Here is a 24955-nt window from a genome sequence, read left to right as displayed (position 1 = left end):
CAAAGCCCATACCGCATAATTTGTTTCACTTACATAGAGGTATTAATTTTTTCAGATTATAAATATCCTCATGCATTTCATTTGGTCCAGCATTGAACAAATTTTTTCTTAGAAGTGTTTTTTTTATCTTTTGTTTGATCATGTGTAGCATCTGTCATTTTCTGTCTGAACAGCTTTTCGATTGTGTCTTTGCTGTCTTGGTCAACAATACACAAGATAACAACAATAAGAAATGCAAAAAAATTATTTAATTTTGTCATTTCACTGTTCTTTCTCAATTTTTCTTTTGTTCCATTCTTTTTATTTCTCTTGACTTCTGCTGGCTTCTGCAAAGAAAATGTTAACAAATTAGTCCTGTTGTTTAGTGAGTAAACTAGTAGAGATAATTTAAATTTCATCAAATTACACAAGAAAATTTTATTTTAATCCAGTCTGGTTTCATAAAATTTTATATTGAAAAGCGACATCTAATCAGTGTGGCTGGATTCGGAAGGAATATGTATAGCTATTAGATATACACGTACATCTGTGGAGTTTCAGGTGTATTATTATCATATGAGTCTGTAACGGTAGAGTTCACCAGTACTAAAATAAAACTGTACAGTACCATTTTCCCAACTGAGATAACTTAAGGACCTGTAACCTTTACTTGGTCTTACAAAAAATCAACTCTCTTAATGGTAATTGTATATTATAACACAAATACATTTTTGTGAGATAGATTGAGGCTATAAAAGGATAAATACCTTCACACAATCTGCTCCTCCAGAATGTTTTGAATCTAGGCTTATAAATTTTGGCTCTTCTAATTGATTCTACAAAAGATAAGTCAAAATATTAAATAAAATACAGTCAAGAAAAAATCACATTGTACTAGTCAGCTACAAAGGTCACAACATTCAAAAATGAAAGAAAATTCAAACAAGAAAACTAATGGCTTGATTTTAAATTATAAAATAAGACAATAAAAAAACAAATATATATGTATATATATCAGAAATTAACCAACTATAATTACTAAATTAAAGGCTCCTGACTAGGATTGACACATTAACAATTATCTATACTTACAAAAAATGTATCTGGCCTGGCCTGAAGGGCTAGCGATTAATCACAGGCACTTGTCTCAGAAAAAAAAGGCCTATATACCTTAATATAACACGTGTTATATAAAGGTATATAGGAAATTTTTTTCTGAGACAAGTGCCTGTGCGTTTAATCATGAAAACTGTATAATGAATATATTGTCTTTCATGGTTACAAATATCTACCAGTAGAAAATGTCTGCAATATTTCACTATTTTAAATTACTTTACTAACTAATACACTGTTGATGACGCTGAAAACAGCATACCTAATATATGCTATGTCTTGCTTTTGGACTCTGTCAAGGCAAGACAAAAAGGAAAGAAATCAATGATTCAAGTTCAAATATATTGATTGATTGTTGGAATCTTAATGTCCTGTGACAAATATTTAATGCATGTTCCAGCCTAAGTTTAATTAAACAAGCTAAGGAATGGTTTAAATTTTTTTAAAACATGTACATGATGTAGGTAAAGATTTTTTAAAGTACTATTACACATGATAGATTAAAATGTTAGGATTACAAAGGAGGTTTCTGCTTGCCATGAAATATTTGAAAACAAGATATCAAGTGGATTTAATGGTATAACTAATGAAATTTTGAAAAATTCTTGTATGCTGAATGTTGGACATGATATGTATATAAAATTATGAAACACTACTTTTTTTCTTAAAATTTACTAAAATTTTCTCTCTAGCAAGAAGTTCTTATTGGAGAGAAAATTTATTTAACCCATATTCAAAGGAAGATGTTTTAATAGCCCTTCAAACAACAGAGGTATAACCCTTTTTACTAGTTTAGGAACATTTTTTTCTATAGTATAATAGTTTAGAAAACTATTAAGAATCTTATAAGATTATCTGCCAAGAACAGATAGGATTCAAGAAAGGAGGTAGAACTATAGGGACCACATTTCTAAGTTTAAAAAATATTTAGTTGGGTTAGTTTTCATAATTATTTTCTAATCAATTTTGCAGAATTTGAAATTATTCCATATTTAAATAATTCCTTCAGTTGTTTGAACTTGAATTGCAAATAAAACTTCATTATAGATGTACATATCTTTTAAAATTTTCAAAAATGGCCCCATCATGTTGTATGTAAAAAGTTTGCAGAGAAGGGCCTTTATATTTTTTTTACAGTGTCTTTTTTTTTTTAGGTTGATGAAGCTGAGACATATCAAAAGATTTAAAGATTAAAAATGTAGAATCATGTCTTGTTTAAAAGTGGTATTGGGAGGATTTAATACTTTCCTTGTGTAATTGTCCCATATTCAAAAGTAATAAATTGTTTATATATTACTTGGACTATTATACTATTAGTATATAATAGTCCCAGTATATAACAAGTTAAATTTAATTTTCCCTTGCCCAGTCTGCATGGTCTGTATCACATTTCATGGCCAACAGATAATATCTGTATTATAAGAACCCCTATTTTTAATTATTAATATACAAAATCATTTAAATGTATCCTAGAAAGTATAATTATACATTCATGACTATTTATTTGTTCAGTGGGTTTTTTTTTGTTTTTTTTTTCTAACTTGGGGTACATGTATTTGTCACTTGGTATTTCACACTAAATATTTCATATAAAATTGCATTTCAAAAGATTATTTAGGGGACATTTCTGATTTGATTTTATGCAACTTGGTACCAACAGCAGAATAATTATTTGTTTATTTTCATTTTCTTCTGAGATAAACATAAATATTATTGTCTATTATAAACAATCTTGCTATATAATTATATTTCAACCAAGGATTTGTATAGTGTTGTATCACTATACAAATCCTTGTTTCAACCAAATTAAATTGTAAAAAATAGTATATGTGTTCACATCAGGAGAAAATAAAAACAACTGATGACAGAGCTATGACATAACAAACAAATACTCTTTATATACAATTCAGCGTTTTTCAACACATTATTTGTAAAAATACAACCATGAATGCCTCCAATAAACGTGTTTTTATATGAAATATATAACCCAAAAATGTAGGTGGCGAAATATTTTTGGCCATGTACTGTAGCGGCGTTTCCGCTTATAATAGAAGAAATCTCAATAGTTTTTAAATACATCGTTTACCTTTCTATAAGATCTATATTTCTATCTCTTGTGACAGCTCCACGTAACGTTAGTTCTGGAACAGACCAGGTGATGTAATCATCGGATGCCATTGTTTACGTTGTAAATACAGATGCAAGCGTTTTACGTGATTGAAGCGTTCAAGTAACCACTTATGGAACCGCAGCGCCGCCACGCGTGAAAAGTCGTGAATGATTCCTATTGACCACAAATACGCTTACTGTTAATTTAACAGTCAATCATAATAGGAAATACTGTAGCCCAATATACCACCATCTGCAAAAAGACAGCTTTATTTAGATGTTCTGCGTTCGAAATTTGACTGTAGTAAATATTGGGTTATTCTTGATCTTTACCTTTTTTTCCGTATTGTAACTAAAACAACACCTCCTTCTAAAGGTAACTTTTCTGATACTGTTTGTCCCGTGGATTTCATATTTTGGAGGATCGTTTCCAATCAAATTTTATAAAACAAAAAAAAAACAAGGGGATGTGATATGATTGCCTATGAGACAACTATCTACAAGAGACAAAATGATATGGATGTAAGCAACTATAGGCCAATGGACGGCTTTCAACAATGAGCAAAAATCCATAACGCATATTAGTTCAGATTAGAGGCTCTCAAGAGTTGATGTCGCCTACATAGGTATATGTTTTTCTTCTACAATGAATACTCTCCAATACTGAAGACTATAATGTAGTTCAAGAAAAAAATCTATTTTTTGTTGATTTTTTTTTTAGTTTATATTTTCTTCTTTAGTTCATGTCCAAAACACAGAAAAGGGTAACACATTGTTATCTAAAGGCAATAACTCCTATAAAATGTCAATTAACGAAATTCATGTCTGGGCAAAGTAAGCTAAAAAATATACGAGATGAGAACATGTAAATCCTTTTAAACGGGGTAATCAACGACCTGATTTATGACATAACAATAAATGAAAACAAATTTGACAGTATCTATCGACAACCACTGTCTTACGTGCTACTGGCTTGGAACAGGCACAGAAAGAATGTGGCATGGTTAAATAATATTTATGAGCTCTTAAACCTGCCCTCATCCCGGGACACTCATATAAATGCTCAACATAAGAACAAACAAAATCATGTAGTTGGAAAGGACACGACTTTCAAGATTGGGACGAAACACACACACAATACAAAACTAACAAACATACATAAATAAGACACCAATAAGACATAAATAAGACATCATTGATCTAAGAGTACCAGACAGCTAGTTCAAAGCCAGTTACAACTTATAACTGTTTCGGTACTTATACATTCCTCGGATTTCAAATGTTTGACTTTGAGCGTTCCTAATGAATGTAAATCCAGAAACGCGCTTCGGACGCATGAAATTATTAAACGTGATTTTTTCAATTATTATAAATGAATCATGTAAAATATCAACAAATCTGCATTCAAAGGATTAAGCGTGAAGACTTTTACATAGAACATAATGCATTGTATCATTTACTGTTACCAATCATTACATTTACCATGTAAAGACCTACATTGATATATATAATGTCTTAAGGGTATTGATAGCTTTTATTGAAGGGCGTCTGTTCCTTGAAAGTATACCCAATAACAATATATTTTATAGGCGAGCAAACCTTGTCCTCTCACTAAATAATTCAAAGTTTGGTGACTATGTTGAGTGCATCTATACCATCGAACTTGAAATTAAGGATACAACAAATACAATTAAGTCTGTCCCATATCTTGACTTACATCTGTACATTGACAACGAGGGTCAGTTGAGAACAAAACTTCACGACAAAAGATATTTCAGCTTCTCAACTGCGAACTTTCCAGCATTCAAGCTGCGCCGGCATATGTAGTATTATCTCCGAGTTGAAACGATATTCCAGAGCTTGAATTTCCTATAATAATTTTTTTGATAGAGGGTTGCTACTCATAAAGACAAATAAAAGCATGAGTTCAAAGTGGTGAAGTTGAAATCATCCCTTCGAAAAATTCACGGACTCCATCACGAGTTGGTTGATCGTTATGAAATATCTGTTTCACAGATGACAAAATTTTTCTCTAATGTGACCTACCGAATTAAAGTTATCACCGAGTTTGTACTTACATTAGCAACTCGACAGGTGCCACTAGTGCAGCAGGATCAGGACCCTTCCGAAGCGCATAAGATCACTCCCGGTTTTTGGTGGGGTTCTTGTTGCTCAGTCTTGAGTTTTCTATGCTGTGTTTTGTGTACTGTTGTATGTCTTTTTTCTTTTTTTTCGCCATAGCATTGTCACTTTATTTTCGACAAAGGCGCTTGAATGTCCCTTTTGTATCTTTCACTTTTCATTTTTAACCATTACTGACTGAGGAAACACTCTAGTCATACTTGTACCACAACTCCGTTTGTAAAAAAATATGACCAAGAAATTTTGCAGCTTAATCAATTTGGGGTAAATTAAGAACACATGTTTCCGACGTTAGGGACGCACTATAGGACAGGTCCTGGCTTGGTGAAAAGGACAAAAGTTTGAGATAAAAAACAACATACATTTGTGACGTCTATGAAGCATTAAAGGAAGGACATATTTTTGATAAAAAAAGACTAAGATTTAAGGCTGTATTGCTACTTGACTCTTTTTGATATGGGATTACATTTTAAACATGTTTTGCAAACAAATATACAAAAAAGAGCAAAATTTTAGTGTCATCCTCAATATTTTTTTAGTAATACAGCAATGTCTTATGTGTCATATATATAGACTAATACAGCACCAAAAGGTTTAAAGCTTTTCAAATATTTCTCTTAAAGTACTTTCATACAAATCTTCATCTTTTGACTTCTTGTACTTACAATAATCAAGATGAATTTCAAAGTCTTTTTTATATAGTTTACATTGTTCATAAGCACAAACAATTTTTACTTTAGGAAAATCATTTAAAGCTTTAAGTGCAAAGTTTACACTGCTTTCGGATAATCCATATCTTTTAAGTTTTCCTGGTAGAAATTTTTTTGACATGTAGAAAAATATCATGCCACACTTGTCCATAACATCTGTGAAACTAATCTTATTATTGTAATTGCACCACACGAAAACGTCTTCAAAAAAATTAATTTTAATGTGATTATAACCCCATTCGTCTGCTAGCGTTTGCAGATGATCCTTGAAACTTTGTAAACTCTCTACACTATCCGTATTTTCCATATTGTTTGTTTCTTTCAAACTTATATTGTCTTCTACGTGTAACACAACAATATCTGTAAATAAAAAGGTACATATATTAAATATAATTATGTATTTATTCCTGTTACGATACTTATTCCAGGAACGCTTGCCGAGCGGATGGATATTGGTGTTAACTATTTTGTTTATTTCATTGATAATTAGTAACGGAATTTTAGTAGGAAAACAGATAAAAGATTAAGAAACTAAATAAATGATACAATTTAATTTAGAAAAAAACTCTTATAATTAAACCATATACAAAAAGTCAGAAACTCTTTTGAACAGACACATATATTATAACAGAAGTAATTTTATTTGAAACCCATTTTAAACTGTTATGCATTTTTAAGGTTCATAGCATAATACACTCTTGAGTACTAATTGTATTTCTAAATGGGATATACCTGTATTCTTCATTGCCTTAAGATATCGTTTACTCTTACTGTACTCATCTGATGTTCTATCAACATCCTGTGGTAGATTAAGTGTTTCACAAACTGATATTTTCCCTTTTCTTGCATCAATATCATCGGATTTCTCTGGTTTGGGAGATTGTGAGTCTGAAATTATTACAGACAACTCGAAAAACATGCTTTATATGATACAATTTCGTATGACATTAAAACAAATACATGTATAAATATAAATGTCAATTATTGGAAGTTCTATAATAAACAGGATCGTGCGTTTACTTGTTGAGAAGTCACTGTTAACATGGTTCGAAAAGAAATCGAGGCTGAGTGTTCCGTGGAAATCTGTTTTAGCCTGCGATTGCTGGTGTCATTATTAAAGTGTAATGTAGACTGAAAATAAAACTAAATCGTTTTATCGTTATATTACGACAAAAAAAAAAAATAAAACCTTTTCTTTGGATGCTATTTTTCATCACGAAGAAGCCTCTGTCAAAGTTTCGTACATTCCATTAAGTTTTTAAAAGCTGTTGTCGTCTTAATATTTAGACTGTATATACAGTTTACTGCAAAAAACTAAGGTCATTTGTCAGTAAAAGAGGGACGAAAGATACCAGAGGGACAGTCAAACTCATAGATCGAAAACAAACTGACAACGCCATGGCCAAAAATAAAAAGACAAACAGACAAATAATAGTACAGATGACACAACATAGAAAACTAAAGACTAAGCAACACGAACCCTACCAAAAACTGGGGGTGATCTCAGGTGCTCCGGAAGGGTAAGCAGATCCTGCTCCACATATGGCACCCGTCGTGGTGATTATGTTATTACAAATCCGGTAAATAGTCTAATTCGGTAGGTCACATTAGTGAAAAGGGAAGGGTATTGTAGTTACGACATAAGGAACATATCCGATATCATCTGTGAAACGGTTATTCCATAACGGTCAACCAACTCGTGATGGCGTCCGTAAAATTTACGAAGGGATAATTTCAACTTCACCATTTGGAACTCTTGGTTTAATAGCTTCCTTGTGAGCAGCAATCCTCTATCAAGGAAATAATGATAGGAAATATCGACGCCGACGCCCATTACATTGTTTCAAGAATTCTGATAGCGCATCGATCATGACAAGTTCCTAACACAAAGCAAGAACACTGATTCAGACATGACAGAAAAAAGCTGTTGAAAACTCATATTTGCAAGCAGTTTTCTATGTCCAATGATCAAAACGTCTTCAAAAATTTGCAATCATCATCAACGTAGTATTCTTCCATGAACAATGCATGTGTTATACCTTCTAGAAGTTGTGAATAATGCCAAGCTAATTTTAACTAAACGCCAACAGGCTTATCGGTCTTTATCAATATATATAATGCGAAGGGGTAACTCAGTGACCCGAACTTTTTAATTACAATTTTCATCACTTATTTCAAATGCAACACACCTTCAAGAAGTGATGAATATTCACGGCAAATTTTATTATCCACCTCCATGTGAGTTTAAAGATAGAAGGAAAAATCTAAGTCTGGACATATGCATAGGAATGGCCAAGTTGAAGTATAGTTAAACTAACTGTATTCTTTCGAATACGCGACGTACCTTCTAAAAGGGTTACATACTAATGCTAAGTTTCCTAATCGAACTAAAAGAGATTTAAAAATAGATAACTAGATTTAGATTAACTTGGTTGTATTATTGATTTGGAAATAAAATGCTCCGCTAGGCGCAAGCTTGATACGACCGCAGAGGTCGAAACCATGAACAGTTGAGGCAAGTATGGACACAACATTTAAGCTTAAAACAGTTCTGAATTTGGATTGTGATTGAATATTTGACACAGCATAGGTTTGTGACACAAAATAAATGTGGTCAAAGAACTGAAACATTTGAAATTGGACATCTACCTATTATGGTCCAATATCCAAAATTTAAGTACATGGTAAGAATCAGCATATCAAAGAACCCCAAGAATTCCATTTTTTATGAAATCAAACAAAAGTTTGATTTAGGACCCTTTGAATCTCAATGTTGACCAATTTGATAAAGGAGCCTAAAATCCAAAAACTAAATACATGGATAGATTCAGCATTTCAAAGAACCCCATAAATTTAATATTTGTTGAAATTAAACAAAGTTTAATTTTGGACCAACTTGAAACTAGGCCCAAAAAATCCAAAACTTAAATAAAGGATTAGATTCAGCATTTCAAAGAACCCTAAATATATTCAATTTATGTTGAATCAATCACAGTTTAATTTTAGACCCCGATTTGGATCAACTTGAAAACTGGACCCAAAATCAAAAATCTAAATACATGTTTATTAATAGACAATATAAGCTTAGTTTTTAAAAGAGTTCGCTTCATCATAAAAAAATAATATTAAAATTAGTTCATACAGAATAACAAACAAACAACAAAATTCTTCAAAACAATTTACCAAAGAAAAGGAAAAAAAAAATTCAAAAATATAATTTTATCATTGATTCAATTGTCTTTAAAAAATCTATAAAACTTATCAGTAATTATCTTAAAAATATCGAATAATGAACAGTAAATTTCAAACTATATTTATACTGTCCTATAGAGCTTATCATCAACACCACTTAGGAATCACAAAATTTTCAAATAAATCTGTCAGTCCAATTAAATTATGTTATTGATAATTACCACATGTTTGTTATCTGATAATAGGTGAACATTATTTAAAAACACTTAGTGTAATCAAACTTTATATATATAATTAATAGTTCCCAATATTTTTTTCTTTCCTTTGTCACAAACTTATATCTGCAACTTATCTATCAATGTCAACAACTTTATCTACACAATGTATTGTAATGAAATATATCCTTTAATATAAATAGATTATTATAATAAATAAATGGGGAATGTGTCCATGAAATTTATACTTGATCTGAGTTTTGTGGTAATAAGCATTGTTTATACGTTTCATAACATTTAATTGAGGCAAACTTAAGTTAGAGAACAGAAACGAACATTTAAGCATTTTTTCTATTTGTAAAGGTGCATAACTCCAAAACGGTAAAAGTGATGCCACCAAAATTCAAACTTCATCTGTGTTTTGTCAAAAATAAGCATTGTGTATAAGTTTCATAATATTTGGTTGAGGCAAACTAAAGTTAGAGAACGAAAAACGAAAAATTGAGCATTTTTTCCATTTGTAAAGGGACATAACTCTAGAACGGTGAAAGTGATGCCACCAAAATTCAACATTGATCTGTGTTTTGTGGTAATGAACATTGTGTTTGAGTTTCATAACATTTGGTGGAGGCAAACTAAAGTTAGAGAACGGAAACCAATTATGGGACGTACGGATGTACAGACAAACAAGGGTAAAACTTAATGCCCCCTCCGCTACGGCGGGGGCATAAAACTAACCTTTTTTTATTATTATTAAAATTTAACATAACATAATGTATGGCACAATTGTATTTAAAAACGTCACTTACATACAACTCCCACTTCAACGGATGACAAAGGTTTTTTTTAATTTTCAACCATAAAAAATATTCCAACATGTTTACAATCTTTAAAAAGAACACAATGCATACACAATTATCACCGCAATTAATATATCTGAATCAACAAATATATTTTAAACTATGACTCAATTTAAAATTTCTATTAGTTTACAATAAATTTATAAATGTAGAGCTTGATTAACTGTTTAATATCCCAACCCTCCTATTATGGTATGGAACCTTGTGCTAAAATTTCTTACACTTCTTACACATCCATACACTTATACTAAAGTTATCGTCTGTGAACCAATTTATTTTCCATGACCAAGTGATGTAAACCACAAAAATAGTTCTCTAAAATTAGATATGATTAATTGTTCAATAACATCTCTGAATTTAGATTCTGAGTAAATATGTAATAGTAGTTTTCTGTGATGTAATGAATGTGGTATAAGTTCTTAATAATTTTTAAAACTAGACATTTACCAATTATGGTCCAATATTCAAATTATAAAACATGGTTGGATTTAGTATATCAAATGACCACATTGTTTATTTTTTTTTGTTAAAATCAAACTATGTTATATTTTGGATAATTTGGACCTTTATGAAGTACTGTTTAAAAAACGGACCAAAAATAAAAAAATAAAAATACAACACTGTTAGAATGCACACATTAAAGATCACCAATGATTTAATTTTCGAAGAAATCAAACAAAGATTGATTTTGGACCCTAATTTGGACCAACTTTGAAAACCAAGCACAAAATCAAAACATCTAAAACACTGTTGGATAGACCACATCAAGCAACACAAAAATTAAATTTTTGGTGAAATCAAACAAGCTTCAATTTTGGACCCCAATTTAGTCCATCTTGGATACTGTGCCCAAAATCAAATATCTAAATACACGCTTAGATTCAGCAAATCAAAGAACCCCAAGAATTCTTTTTTTTTTAAATAAAAAAAAGTTGTAATTTGGACCCTTTGGACCTTAATGTGGACCAATTTGAAGACAGGCCTCAAAATTAAAAAAATCAAAATACACAATTAGATTCAGCATATCAAGGATCACCAATAATTCAATTTTTAAAGAATTCCAAAAAAAATTTAATTTTGGACCCTTTGGACTTTAATATGAATCATTTCAAAAAACATATCCTAAAACCCAAATATTAAATACCCAATTAGATTCAGCATATTAAAGACTCCCAAGACGTTTGAATTAAACCGGATTGAAATTGCTTAAAAAAAAATAAGCAATTTATATAAAGTATTGGTTTTGGCCCCTTTTAACTAAACCAATAAGGTCATAACCCCTAAAATCAATCCCAAACTTTATTCTATGGTATAACACCTTGTGTCACTATTAAATAGCAATATAAAGACTTATACTCAAGTTATTGTCCAGAAATCAGAAAATCCTAGTTTTTTGGTCCCTTTTCAGCCCCTTATTATTTAACGGTTTGGACCATGATCCCTGCAATCAATCCCAACTTTCCTTTTAAAGTATGGTATCTTGTAGTAAAATTTCATAGAAATCTATACTCTTATACACCAATTATTTTCCTGAAACATGAAAAATGCTTGTTTTTTGCCCTTTTTTGACCACTAATTCCTAAACCGCTACGACAATAACCCCCAAAATAAATAAAAACCTCCCTATGGTGGTTTGGAACATTGTGCTAAAATTTAATTCAGATCCTTACACTTATACTCAATTTATTGTCTGTGATCCTGACAAACAATTGTTTTTGTTATACCCTTTTCGGCCCTTAATCCCTAAACAGCTATGACACTAACCCCAAAAATTAATCCCAAACTTCCTATTGTGGTGTGGAACCTTGTGCTAAAATATTGACCAAATAAATATCACTTATACTCAAGTTATTGTCTTAAAACCAGACAAATAAGTGTTTTTGGTCCCTTTCTGGTCCTTAATTACAAAACCACTAAGGCAATAACACCCCAAAACAATCCCAACCCTCCTATTGTAGAATGGAACCTTCTACTATAGTTTCTTACACATCCATACACTTACACTAAAGTTATTTTCCATGAACCAGGAAAACTGACCTTTTTTTGCCTCTTATTACAAAACTGCAAGGACAATAGTCCCCATAAACATTCCCAACCAACCTTTAGTGGTATGAAACCTTGTGCTAAATTTCATAGAGATCCATGAACTTATACTCAAGTTATTGCCTGCGAACCAAAATTTCTTCAGACGCAGACGAAGACAACACCATAACATAATACTACCGCAAATAAATTTGCGGTCAATAAATTTGCGGTCTTATAAAAAAATTATTACACAAATTTTGACTATAAAGATTTAATTTATTAAGAAAGGAAGACAACTCAATTTAAAATACATAAATGATAAAATTTCCATTTTTCAATACAACAATCGGATTATCCTGATTATTTAAGGTATAACACCTTGTGTCACTATTAAATAGCAATATAAAGACTTATACTCAAGTTATTGTCCAGAAATCAGAAAATCCAAGCTTTTTGGTCCCTTTTCTGCCCCTTGTTATTTTCATAGAGATGTAACATGTACGTAAATAGGCAATTTTACGGAATTTTATGCAATTTTGAATGGAATACACATGACATCGAATATGTAAGCACGAAAGTATAGAATACACGTAATATCGTAGTAAAGTTCAAAATTATTTACTTGAAATTTTTATTTCTCGAAATTCTGTCCTACGGAATTTCCTTAAAAATGATGTGTTAGTCCCAAACTTCAATTTTATATTGATACAACTATCACAAGAATAGTCTTTTGAAAATAATTGTAAAGTATAGTCGACTACAGATGACCTTATCGAGTATGAGGGCTTTGTCGTAAACGGTATGAGGAAAGTTGTGTTCATAAGCTGTCATATGTGTACAGTAATATAAATATGATCAAATTTCCAAAGGTTCTGAACAAATTATAAAATTTAAATAACGGTTTAGTATGGTCTACTCCACAAGATGACAAATTATTGTATTATTAAAGTATGTTTTTTAAACCGTGTTAGAGGAGTTCCTTTCAAAGTAGACAATTGTGTTACATCTTTACCAAACAATTCTTAGTCCAATAATGTCTTCAATAAAACGCAAAACAAGAACATGGTTAAGATTATATAAACTCAAAAGTCCTACAAGTATGAAAGATCTATTTTCAAAGATTTCAGAAGTGTTGCGTCCTTATGGATCATGTGTTTCAAGAATAGAAATAACTGGTTTAAATTCAAAAACTTCTGAAAAAATCTAAGATGGAGGTATAATTTCAACAAGAAAGTACGATTTCAAACAATGCTACAAAGTATGAAAAGCTTTCAGAAAACGGTATCTGAGTGTTCAGACGGACTGACAAACAGACGGATAAAGACTTCAGTCGTTTAACTATGGCAACAGTTACATGTGCGACTGTGTTGAATTAAAGTTGATTTTAACTATAAAACAAAACTTCACAAAAAGTCGTAGTTCCCTGAATGTGTAAAATGCTAGCAAAATTGCTACTTTAACCAGATTGAGGTTAAATGTTAAAAATCACAAAATGGATTTTTAATATTTCGATGTGATATTTTTCAGTGTGTTATTTCTGTAAAATTGGAAGCTTTTTATTTCATTTTATAATTTTCCTTGAAATTGATCATAGTTTCTGTTTGTTTTGATGAGTGTGTATACTATTATATTTTTTCTCTGTCTTTATTGAAAATAATTATTATTTAGGTTGATAAGGGACCCATTGAATTCAAACATTTGAGTGACTAAGTATGCATTTTATCTCAAACATTAGGCTATTACAATCATTTCGTTTTAGAATGAATATTACGGACGGACAATGTAATTTTTGATGATTTAATATACTTATAATCCTTATAAAAGACGTTCTTATACTATTTACCAGCTAGTTGTAAGGATCCGAAGTTATCTGTAAGCAGTAAAATGTCAATACTTGTGTCTGGTGGTACGATTTTTTCCGCCACAGTGGTATTCCCTGAAAAAATTCATAACTAATAATTCAAGAAAAAGCTATTAAGACACTTCAAAAACTTAAGGAATGTTCCTTTGTTTATTTTAATTATTTGGACATATGTCTTCTATGATTAGACAGACCTGTAATTTGTTTCCATTGAAAGATTGACTTCTTAGACATTGTTAGTATGATTTTCAGTCAAATTAACGTATGCTGAAAAAGTAAAATAACAAAATTCCGAACTCCGAGGAAAATTCAAATCGGCAAGTCCCTTATCAAATGGCAATATCAAAAGCTCAAACACATCAAACGAATGGAAAACAACTGTCATACTCCTTTCATGGTACCAGTGTTTGAGCAGAAAGTTGACGGCCCAGGGTTATGTCAAAGAACGTCTCGTCTCTAAAAAAAGTTCATCGGAAGATACCAAGACCTTGTTGATGAATATTCCGTATCAACTTATAACAAATAATACATGATGGTCTTGAAGTATAGATTCTAGGAACTCACGTTGTTTATCATCTTTTTTACGTGTTATAGTGCTCTTTTATTTGTCTTTATAAATTATTAACCTTTACTGTTTAGTCCATTTTTAGTAATATCTTTTAAGCGTGGCTCGGTACATCCCGCCAATGTGTTGTTGTGCTGTGGTCATTTTGTGTAATCTTGTCTTTCATTTTTGTTTATGTGCTTTGTCTATATACTATTTCGTTTTTTTTGTTGTTGACATATTTGTTTGTTTTTATAGTGATTAAGATTATAACACATTGTTGACTGCTGTACCCCTACTCTTGACATTTTTACCTATCATGTCTATTTGTTTTGGTCACACATTGTTGTAAATATAATGGAATTTTATAAGACTGTCAAACAAATTAGAGGTTTAGCTAGCTATAGCTTGCACTTTGTAAATACAGCTGTTTCACAAGCCAAGCCTCTTTTGGGGAGATATATAATTATCATAGATATTTTAATTTGTTTACGTACTGGTTCCCAGATATGATCTCTATGTTTCATCTCATAGAGAAATATCTTGGGAATGTTACCAGTATAAAAACACAAGGTACCGGTGAAAAATGAATTCTGAGGCAGACCAAAAATAAAGGTAGGGGTAGTACGGAATTTTAGTATAAGTTTAAAGTCTTTCAAGTTCGGGGCATATCAATGTTGAAAATATGCCGAACAGCACTATGGTTTGACCTTTGAATAAAAAAGTAGTTCATATCAACTTTCCGTTCTAGGATATATTTTTTTACGAAACTTCATAGTAAAGTTGCACAGCTTTAGCCGAAAAGGGAGGTCCTATGGGAAATTGCATTGTCTATATTTACAGAAGTGCAACCTATATTTGGTGAAAAAAGAGAACATATAGATTTCACCAAATCTGGTGTATCTCAGAGATTTTAATAAAATTAACTCAAATATGAAGTTTAATAAATATTTCATGAACATTGAGAAAATCTAGGGCCTTAAATATGATGACTCAGCATACATTCACAGTTTATAGTATGCATAGTTTACTTAAAGCCCTGAATGCAAAATTATTTCATAATATATGCATATTTGTAATTTAAATTGTTTAGAAGTGCTTATATTTACTCTTCACAGTCATTGAAACTCATAGATCCATGATGAATATTGTTGTTCGGGTGTTTTTGTCCTGTTGATAACCCAAAAGTAAGCCGTAACACCTGAATTTGTTTTTTTTGTGACCGCAGCAAAAAAAATACAAGCTAGAAATACAAAAAAAACTCAATAAAACTAATAAAATGCTCCGCAGGGCGCAGCTTGATACGACCGCAGAGGTCGAACCCTGAACAGTTGGGGCAAGTATGGACACAACATTCAAGCTTGATACAGCTCTGAATTTGGATTGTGATTAAATATTTGACACAGCATAGGTTTCTGACACAGAATGAATGTGGTCTAAGAACTTAAAAATTTTAAATTGGACATTCACCTATTATGGTCCAATATCCAAAATCTAAATACATGGTTAGATTCAGCATATCAAAGAACCCCAAGAATTCAATTTTTGATGAAATCAAACAAAGTTTAATTTTGGACCCTTTTGACCTCAATGTGGACAAAGTTGATAACGGGGCCCAAAAATCTAAATACATGGTTAGATTCAGCATATCAAAGAACCCCATATATTCAATTTTTGTTGAAATCAAACAAAGTTTAATTTTGGACCCCGATTTGGACCAACTTGAAAACTGGGCCCATAATCAAAAATCTAAATACATGTTTAGATTCAGCATATCAAAGAACACTAAAAATTCAATTTTTGTTAAAATCAAACTAAGTTTAATTTTGGACCCTTTGGACCTTAATGTAGACCAATTTGAAAACGGAACCAAAAATTAAGAATCTAAATACACGGTTAGATTCGGCATATCAAAGAACCCCAATAATTCAATGTTTGATGAAATCAAACAAAGTTAAATTTTGGACCCTTTGGACCTCAATGTGGACCAATTTAAAAACGGGGCCCAAAATCCAAAAACTTAATACACGGTTATATTCAGCATATTAAAGATCCCCAAGAATTCAAGAATAAAACCCCATTGAAATTGATCAAGAAATAAGCAATTTATAAGAAGTATCTTCTTTTGCACAATACTGTGCAATTGAATATTTCTTGCTATTGCGCAATACTGTACAATTGACAATTTCTTGCTATTGCGTAATATTGTGCTATTGGATATTTCTTGCTATTGCGCAATACTGTGCAATTGAAGATTTCTTGCTATTGCGCAATACTGTGCAATTGAAGATTTCTTGCTATTGTGCAATACTGTGCAATTGAAAATTTCTTGCTATTGCACAATACTTATTATATAAAAATTTACACATCCTGTTTGGTGTGTATCTCCTACCATATCATTATTATTTGCTTTTAAACATAAATCAGAAATAACCAACTTAAAATGGAAAATTTTAAAAGAAAAAAAAAAGGAAAAAAAGAAAAAAAAAAAGAAAAAAAAAAAAATCCCCCCCCCCAAATTTTTTGAACCCCCTTATGATTCATCACCCCCAAACTCAATCCCAGCCTTCCCTTTGTGGTATGGTACCTTGCAGTACAATTTCAGAGAGATCCATACACTTGAACACAAGTTATTGTCTTGAAACTAGAAAAATGCTTATTTTTGGCCTCTTTTTGGCCCCCAATTCCTAAACGTTTCAGGCAATTACCCCCGAACTTAATTCCAGCTTTCCCTTTGTGATATGAAACCTTGTAGTACAATTTCAGAAATATCCAAACACTTACACACAAGTTATTGTCATGAAACTAGAAAAATGCTTGTTTTTTGCCCCTTTTTTGGCCCCTAATTCCTAAAATTTTGAGGCAATTACCCCCAAAATCAATTACAGCCTTCCCTTTGTGATATGGAACCTTGTGGTACAATGTCAGAGAGATCCATACACTTACACACAAGTTATTGTCTGGAAGTTACAAAAATGCTTATTTTTGGCCCCTTTTTGGCCCCTAATTCCTTAACTGTTGGTACCATAACCCCCAAAATCAATCCCAACCTTCCTTTCGTGGTATTGAACCTTATGGTGAAATTTCATGGAGATCCATTAACTTAAACTAAAGTTAGAGTGCGAAAACCAATGTGTCTTCGGACGACGCCGGACGACGCCAGACGACGACGACGACGACGACGACGACGACGCCAACGTCATACCAATATACGACCAAAAAATTTTTAATTTTTGCGGTCGTATAAAAATGTGTTCTATCATAAATGAGTACTAAATATTCCATATTCACAGAAACAGCAGAATAAATTAGCAAATTTGAGGCCCCAGTGGCAAAAAAAACAGAGAAAATGCCTACCCCTTGGGTCATAAAACAGATAATATAAACTGTAAATGTTATGATTTTATTTTTTTAAAAGTCTTTTGTATATACAAATATAACTGTGCTTGGAAGTTATGCAAAAAAAGAGATGTTAGCTGTCAGTTCTATAAAACTTTTAGTGAATGCATACATCAGACTGGTAACTTCATAAATACAACTTTTGCAAATATGGCTTTGTTTAAACACTTCTAGTTCATGTATTAGCTAAATTATGTTAGAAATATGGTAAGAGATGATATTGTTGTAACAAGATTTCTAAACTGAACATTTGAGGCAGAAATTGTGAAGGTTAGGCATACCGTAAGATGTGGACTGGAGACAGAGGCATGATTTGATACTTTATATAATCTTGAATGTTTGAGTGATTAACTACTAAACTTTACATTTATAGTATTCTGAAATGCTTTCAATTTGTTATCAGAATAGTTTCAAATAGGTTCTAGTCATTTCATCTCAGCAAACATGCACATAGGGTAATCCTATATAGATATTTTAATTTGTTAACGTACTGGTTCCCAGATATGATCTCTGTGTTTCATCTCATAGAGAAATAACTTGGGAATGTTACCAGTATAAAAACATAAAGTACCGGTGAAAAATGAATTTTGAGGCAGACCAAAAATAAAGATAGGGGTAGTACAGAATTTTAGTATAAGTTTAAACTCTTAGAAGGTCGGGGCATATAAATGTTGAAAATATGCCGCACAGCACTATGTTTTGACCTTTGAATAAAAAAGTAGTGCATATCAACTTTCCGTTGTAGGATATAATTTTTTATTTAACGAAACTTCATAGTAAAAATTGCACAGCTTTAGCCGCAAAGGGAGTTCCTATGGGAAATTGCATTGTCTATTTTTACAGAAGTGCAACCTATAAAACCAGGTTTAATCCACTATTTTCTACATACTGAAATCATACACTGGTGACGTTTTATAAAGTCTGAGTAGCATAATTTGTTCTTTCCTATTACAAGATATTAGTATCTGCATTTGGTCATTCGGTTTTCGAAACAAAGTTTGACAAATAAATTTAATCTATCTTTCAGTTTAGAATGGGGAATACTAGTGATAAGAGTATGGCATTCAAATATTATTATACTATATTAAGAAGGGAAAGGAGCGTAAAAATAAAAAATACCATGAATCCAGTTCAGCCTGCTACATATCTAAGATCTAACATCTAGAAATTGATGTGCATGCATTAACATTACACCATTGCATTTATGTGCAGTACACATATGCCAGTTGAAACCATATTCAAAAGCTTAGGTTTTCTGTCATGATTTTCGTAGATGAAGGTCAATGCTGTCAATGAAGCCGTTGAACCAAATATTCCTAATGTTAAGGTTGACGTCATCTCTTCCGAAGTATGACGGACGCCATTATGTTTTGATTCGGTTCACCACTATGGAATATCAGTGTAACAAAAAGCAAAATACCGAAACCAAGAAAAATTCAAAACGTAAAGTCCTTTATCATATGGCGAAATCAAAAGCTTAAACACACCAAACGAATGGAAAACAACTGTCATATTCCTAACTTGGTACATGTATTTTGAAATGTAGAAAATGAGTTTTCACTTAAATTCCTAGAAATATTATCAGTCGAACCTGTTATTCTTCAGGGGTTCTGTGCACCTCAAATATGTAAATGCAATGCACGCATACATATATATATATATACAAGATGTTTAAAAAAATATTGTAAATAAGAACCTTGTTTTACTTCTTTACTGTCCGAAGATTTTTCCACTCTGTTTTCATCAACTACAACTGAACGTAAAACTATTATTAAACAGAGAGAACACAGACATAAAAATTAACATCTTTTTTGAATAAGATATAAAACATGTTGTACGTTTCTGCAGCCTAATTGTTATTCTTCTGATGAATATTTTGTGTAATTAAGAGGCGATTAAAAAGTAAAGCTGTCAAAATACCAACGCAAACATCCATATCGCGTTCATTTACAACAATGTTTTTAACATATGGCATTTTTGATATTTATGAGACAGACTTCATAAAGAAACTTTGTAGGGAGAACGAAAAGAAGCTTGCATATGTATTACCGGGTACTACAAGTTCCGTTATAAAGATTACAAAATAATAAGGTTGATGGCTATGTTGAACGCATCAATTCCATCGAACTCAAAGTAAAAGATACCACAGATACAGTTAAGTCTGCGTCTTGACGTACATCTAGAAATTGACAATACGGGTAAGGTTGATAACAAAGCTTAACGACCAAAGAGATGATTTTAGGATCCCCATTGAGAACTTTTCATTTCTATGTAGCAAAATTCAAGCAGCATCTGCATATGGAGTATATTTCCTAGTTGATACGACATTCCAGAGCTTCCACTTCCTATCACGATGTCCTTGATAGTTAGGTGTTGGGGACAAGGAAGAATTTAAATCAAGGTTTCCAAGTAGTAAAGTTTAAGTCATCCCTTCAAAAACTTTCACAGAAGAAGACTTATATCTTCATATTATTGTTACCACAATACCATCCTCTTTACCTCGAATGTGACATCCCCAAATGAGAAGCGGGTTCCGTCTATGACCGTCTCAAGCTGAAATGTCCAGCATGCTGACTTCACATTTACTATGTAGCTAAAAGTTTGTTTTTATGAGGAATAGTTTAGAAACAGATGATATGCGGTTGTCCTTTCGTCAACTGAGTTTGTTTTATATTGATTTTAGTGATTCAATCAGTTAAAATATGTCTAACAGAAAGAACATATCCAAGAAAAAATGTGCACACAATTCGATAAATCAAAGTGCTTGTTAGCACTGAAGGGAAAAGATTGCCTTAATTTATCAGTGGGAAGTAAAATTAAACATTGCATTGTAAAAATATTGTTTGTAGTTGATTCAACTACAATTATGGACAATGGAAGATAACTCCAATTTAAAAAAAATAACTTTAACAATGACAGCGTTGATATTTTTAGAGCAGATATTAGATTCCTGCACCTTGCACAAGTTATGTAACTTTCTTCAGAAGTATAACATCATTTTATAATTTGAACATCTGAGCATATATTTCATCGATAAATTTCTGGAAATGTTCATAGACAGGATGTTTAGAATGTTATGATCAATGCACTATATTTTGTGAATCTCAAAAGTAGTAATAACCCTTGGAAGATTCAGAAATCAAGTCAGTACCATATTAGGGTTTTGATTGCATTTCATGCAATCCTTACCTAAAAAACTAGGAAAACTTAAAACAACATCTGTACGTAGCATTGATTATGAAAATATTATTGGACATACAAAATTGAGATCATGCTATCATAAAAGAGCAATTTATTTCTGCGAAAATAGTAAACTTACTTCTTTTAACTTTAGTTACTATTAAATGTACTTGATAAAAGGAGTTTTCGACAGAACCATATGAAACATATAAAACTTGAAGCAATAGTGTGATGCCTGCTATCCAAGGATTTATTTCTGTCCTGAAAAATAAGCATGACATTTGAAGGGTTTAATTTATTACCTGTCCCTTCCTAGCTAGAAACTATAATGCATAATATTACCTGGTATTGCTACTTTAAAGTCGTGTCCTTTTTCCAAATCCCGATGAGCAACTTAAATACAAAAAAAAAGTAAGTAAGATTAATAAATATAAATAAACTAAATTTATGTATGCATAATGTTAGTAAATCAAACAACAGACGTCATATGTATACCATTTTTTTGCAATTTTTTACATGGTGTTAACTGGGAGAAACGATAGTGAAACCAGAGATTGCTGATACAAAATGAGCAAGCTAAGATGTCTAGCCTAAATTACTTATTATGACTTAATCTTATGTTCAAGGTTCCACTACATATATCACTTAAATTCTAAAAAAATGAACCATTAAAGAGTGACATCTCATTCTCATTCTAATAATATAGTTTGACTTATTACTTATAATATCTCAAAAAACAGACGTAAAAACAAAAATCATGAAAACGAAAAACTCTTGTTAAAAGGACGTTTTAACGAATAAACTGTGAAGATGAGGTTGAGGTCAGCTGAACCATCATGACCATGTCAGACAGACATGTTTAACTTTTCATCTTATACGCACAATATATTTTTGATTTATACTAAAATGATATGAACCAAAGAGCTGAAAGCTCTGAGGAAAAATTACGCCATTGTCTCTAATATTGGGATATTTTTGATGCAAGTCTTGATTTTCACATAATTTACCTACTGAATCTTAAGAGACTTTTCAGTTCATGGTAGGTAGGCTGACTGACAATAGAATAGAAATGAATGGTTTTCAATGTCTATGGCTTTTTTATTTGTTTGTCAAGATATATATATATATGTGTGTGAAGTGAATAAAAAAAGAAGATGTGGTATGATTGCCAATGAGACAACTCTCCACAAGAGACCAAATGACACAGAGATCAACAACTAAAGGTCACCGTACGGCATTCAACAATGAGCAAAGCCCATACCGCATAGTCAGCTATAAAAGGCCCCGAAATGACAAATGTAAAACAATTCAAACGAGAAAACTAATTAACGGCCTAATTAACGTACAAAAAAATGAACGAAAAACAAATATGTAACACATCAACAAACGACAACCACTGAATTACAGGCTCCTGACTTGGGACAGGCACATACATACAGAATGTGGCGGGGTTAAACATGTTAGCGGGATCCCAATCCTCCCCCCTAACCTGAGACAGTGGTGTAACATGACTATATTTATATATTGGTTGTTTCTTTTGTATAAAGAAATAGCTCAAGACTACCTGAACGATCTACAATATTCAAAGTTATATGTGAAATTGTTTCTTGCAGTTTCATTATTCTTAGTCAGGGATACATTAACAGACTATCCCCTTCTTTGTAGAATTATTTAACAAAATGATGATGAAGAGCCTGCAGTAAGCAAGCTCTGATACCCCACATAGTCCTTATTTAAGAGATAAGTTATAAGTGACTTAGTGACATTGTTATTTCTGTTACTTAAAGGATGATCAAATTCTGTAGATTTAGACAATAGTATTGTTATACTAGTTTGACAATTACAAATATAGTGACACCATTTATACAACTAAATTTCATTGTTGATATTTATATATATATAAACTGAAATCTTTAAATGACAACATAAATTATTGCAGAATTATCTTTTTTCAAAGGATTTAATGTTTGTGAGTCATTTACTTCAAACAATTAACCCATACTAAAATAAGGAGATGTGGTTACATGATTGCCAATGAGATAACAGTCTGATAACTATCCATCAGAGTCTAAATAATGTGGCTGTCATGGCTGTTGGCAGTTATAAGTCACTTTACATCATTATAGCCTCATTTTTTTCAAAAATGACCTAGCTAGACCTTTTTCTTAGGCAAGGTGTTTATATAACTCTGAAAGCAATACACTCCAGTGTTCTCCTCAGGATTTTTTTATAGCTCTGTGGTATTAGCGCCCGATTTAAGATTGATTTACCTTAAGTTTCATGTCTGTGACTTGGTGTTACACTTATTTATAACTACCATGTTAGTTTTATTATATTGAATAGACAAAGGTCTGGATTTTTTATACATGTGCCATGTGCATTAACTGAAATGCAAATAAGTGACATTTCAATTATTAATTAAACTTTAAAAATTAAAATGCCTAGATAACTTAAATAATTTGATTTTATAACCACCCATCCCCAAATGTAGCACAGTAGGTAAATCACTTTCGGTTGTTTGACTTATAAACTAGTTATATATCCTTTACAGCTTCATAATTTACTTACACATATTTAAGAAGGTTTACAATGACAAAATTGGAATTTCTGCATTAATTTTTATTTACATTTTTCAAATTACAATTTTGCAATTAAAATTGGTATATCCTTTAATATCAAAGGAAGAAATGGAATAAATCTTTCCATAAGTACTGAAATGTTATTAAAGGCATGTTTAAAATATGCTAACATATTTGATCATATTCCAAGATGAATATGATAGAAATCTTTTTTTTAAAGAAGTTTTTTTTTTATTATTAAAGGTGGATTATCAATAAATAAACGTTTGCCAATTGAAACATTACAACCACCTTTAAAAGTTGTGTTTGGTTATTTTATGAATATGTGAATTATTGCCACCAGAAATATTTTACAAGATTTGACAATACTTGTTTTAGCACTTTAAATTTTGCCAAATGAAATTGTCTCCCTTCACAACTTCCTGTTTACACATTTTGTTGTATCTTTAGGAGTCATTAAATGACAGTCCTTATCCAAGTCATCCACAGTTAACATTGATTTTAAATTAATATTAATAGTTATTGAAAAGTGGATGGCAAATCTCAATATTTTTTTTTTTATTTTCAAGAAATTTTCGTATCCGATTTTGAAAATAGCGATGCAAGTAAATCGTAAAATACGGGCTTGTAATGAACACCTGGACAACGGGAATGCTTTTCTCAAAACAATACAGGTTCAATAGTTTAGTTGTTAACTCGAAAAAGTAATGAAATAATCGTAATGTTTCAAAAATGGACGAGACCACGTTGTCAGAGAAAGGGTAAAACTTTCCTTAAATACTTTTGGTATGATTCATTGATTCTTTTTAAAGTGAAGAAATCCAGAAAGAAATAAAGTCTTTTTGACAGAAAAACTTCTGCAATTATCGCCATTTTATTCTTTAATAGAACTGGCCCCTGCGATATTTACTGCTATATTATGTCTGCAGCAGTAACTTTGTAAACAAATCCATACGCACCGCGTGGATATAACCGTATCATTCTTAAAAACTTAAATCTTAATAAAGACCAATATCTTTCGTATGATTTCAAGATGATTCCGATTAT

The 24955-nt window shown here is 31.4% G+C and overlaps 1 protein-coding gene and 1 long non-coding RNA gene across 2 annotated transcripts in view; both read right to left on the bottom strand.

The window, feature by feature from the left end:
* Positions 1–241: 241 nt before the first annotated feature.
* Positions 242–3378, bottom strand: LOC127698370 (uncharacterized). The gene is made up of 3 exons (XR_007980806.1): positions 3179–3378; positions 747–815; positions 242–326 (listed from the first exon to the last, which is right to left on the bottom strand). It is a non-coding gene; the product is annotated as an uncharacterized LOC127698370 (long non-coding RNA).
* A 2382-nt stretch (positions 3379–5760) lies between these two features.
* The window catches only part of LOC127698339 (uncharacterized), a 38836-nt gene continuing 19641 nt past the window's right edge, over positions 5761–24955 (bottom strand). The window contains exons 7-11 of the mRNA XM_052201747.1: positions 21672–21722; positions 19846–19902; positions 14189–14281; positions 6786–6941; positions 5761–6413 (exon numbers count right to left, since the gene is read on the bottom strand). Coding sequence (XP_052057707.1) covers positions 5938–6413; positions 6786–6941; positions 14189–14281; positions 19846–19902; positions 21672–21722 — 833 coding nt within the window. The 3' untranslated portion in view covers positions 5761–5937. The remainder of the gene's footprint in view (positions 6414–6785; positions 6942–14188; positions 14282–19845; positions 19903–21671; positions 21723–24955) is intronic.

The sequence above is a fragment of the Mytilus californianus genome, unplaced genomic scaffold (assembly GCF_021869535.1).
Source record: "Mytilus californianus isolate M0D057914Y unplaced genomic scaffold, xbMytCali1.0.p SCAF_4, whole genome shotgun sequence".
NCBI classification, from domain to species: Eukaryota; Metazoa; Mollusca; class Bivalvia; order Mytilida; family Mytilidae; genus Mytilus; species Mytilus californianus.
The sequence above is the reverse complement of the archived record's forward strand: the minus strand, read 5'-3'. Positions and strand labels throughout refer to the sequence as shown.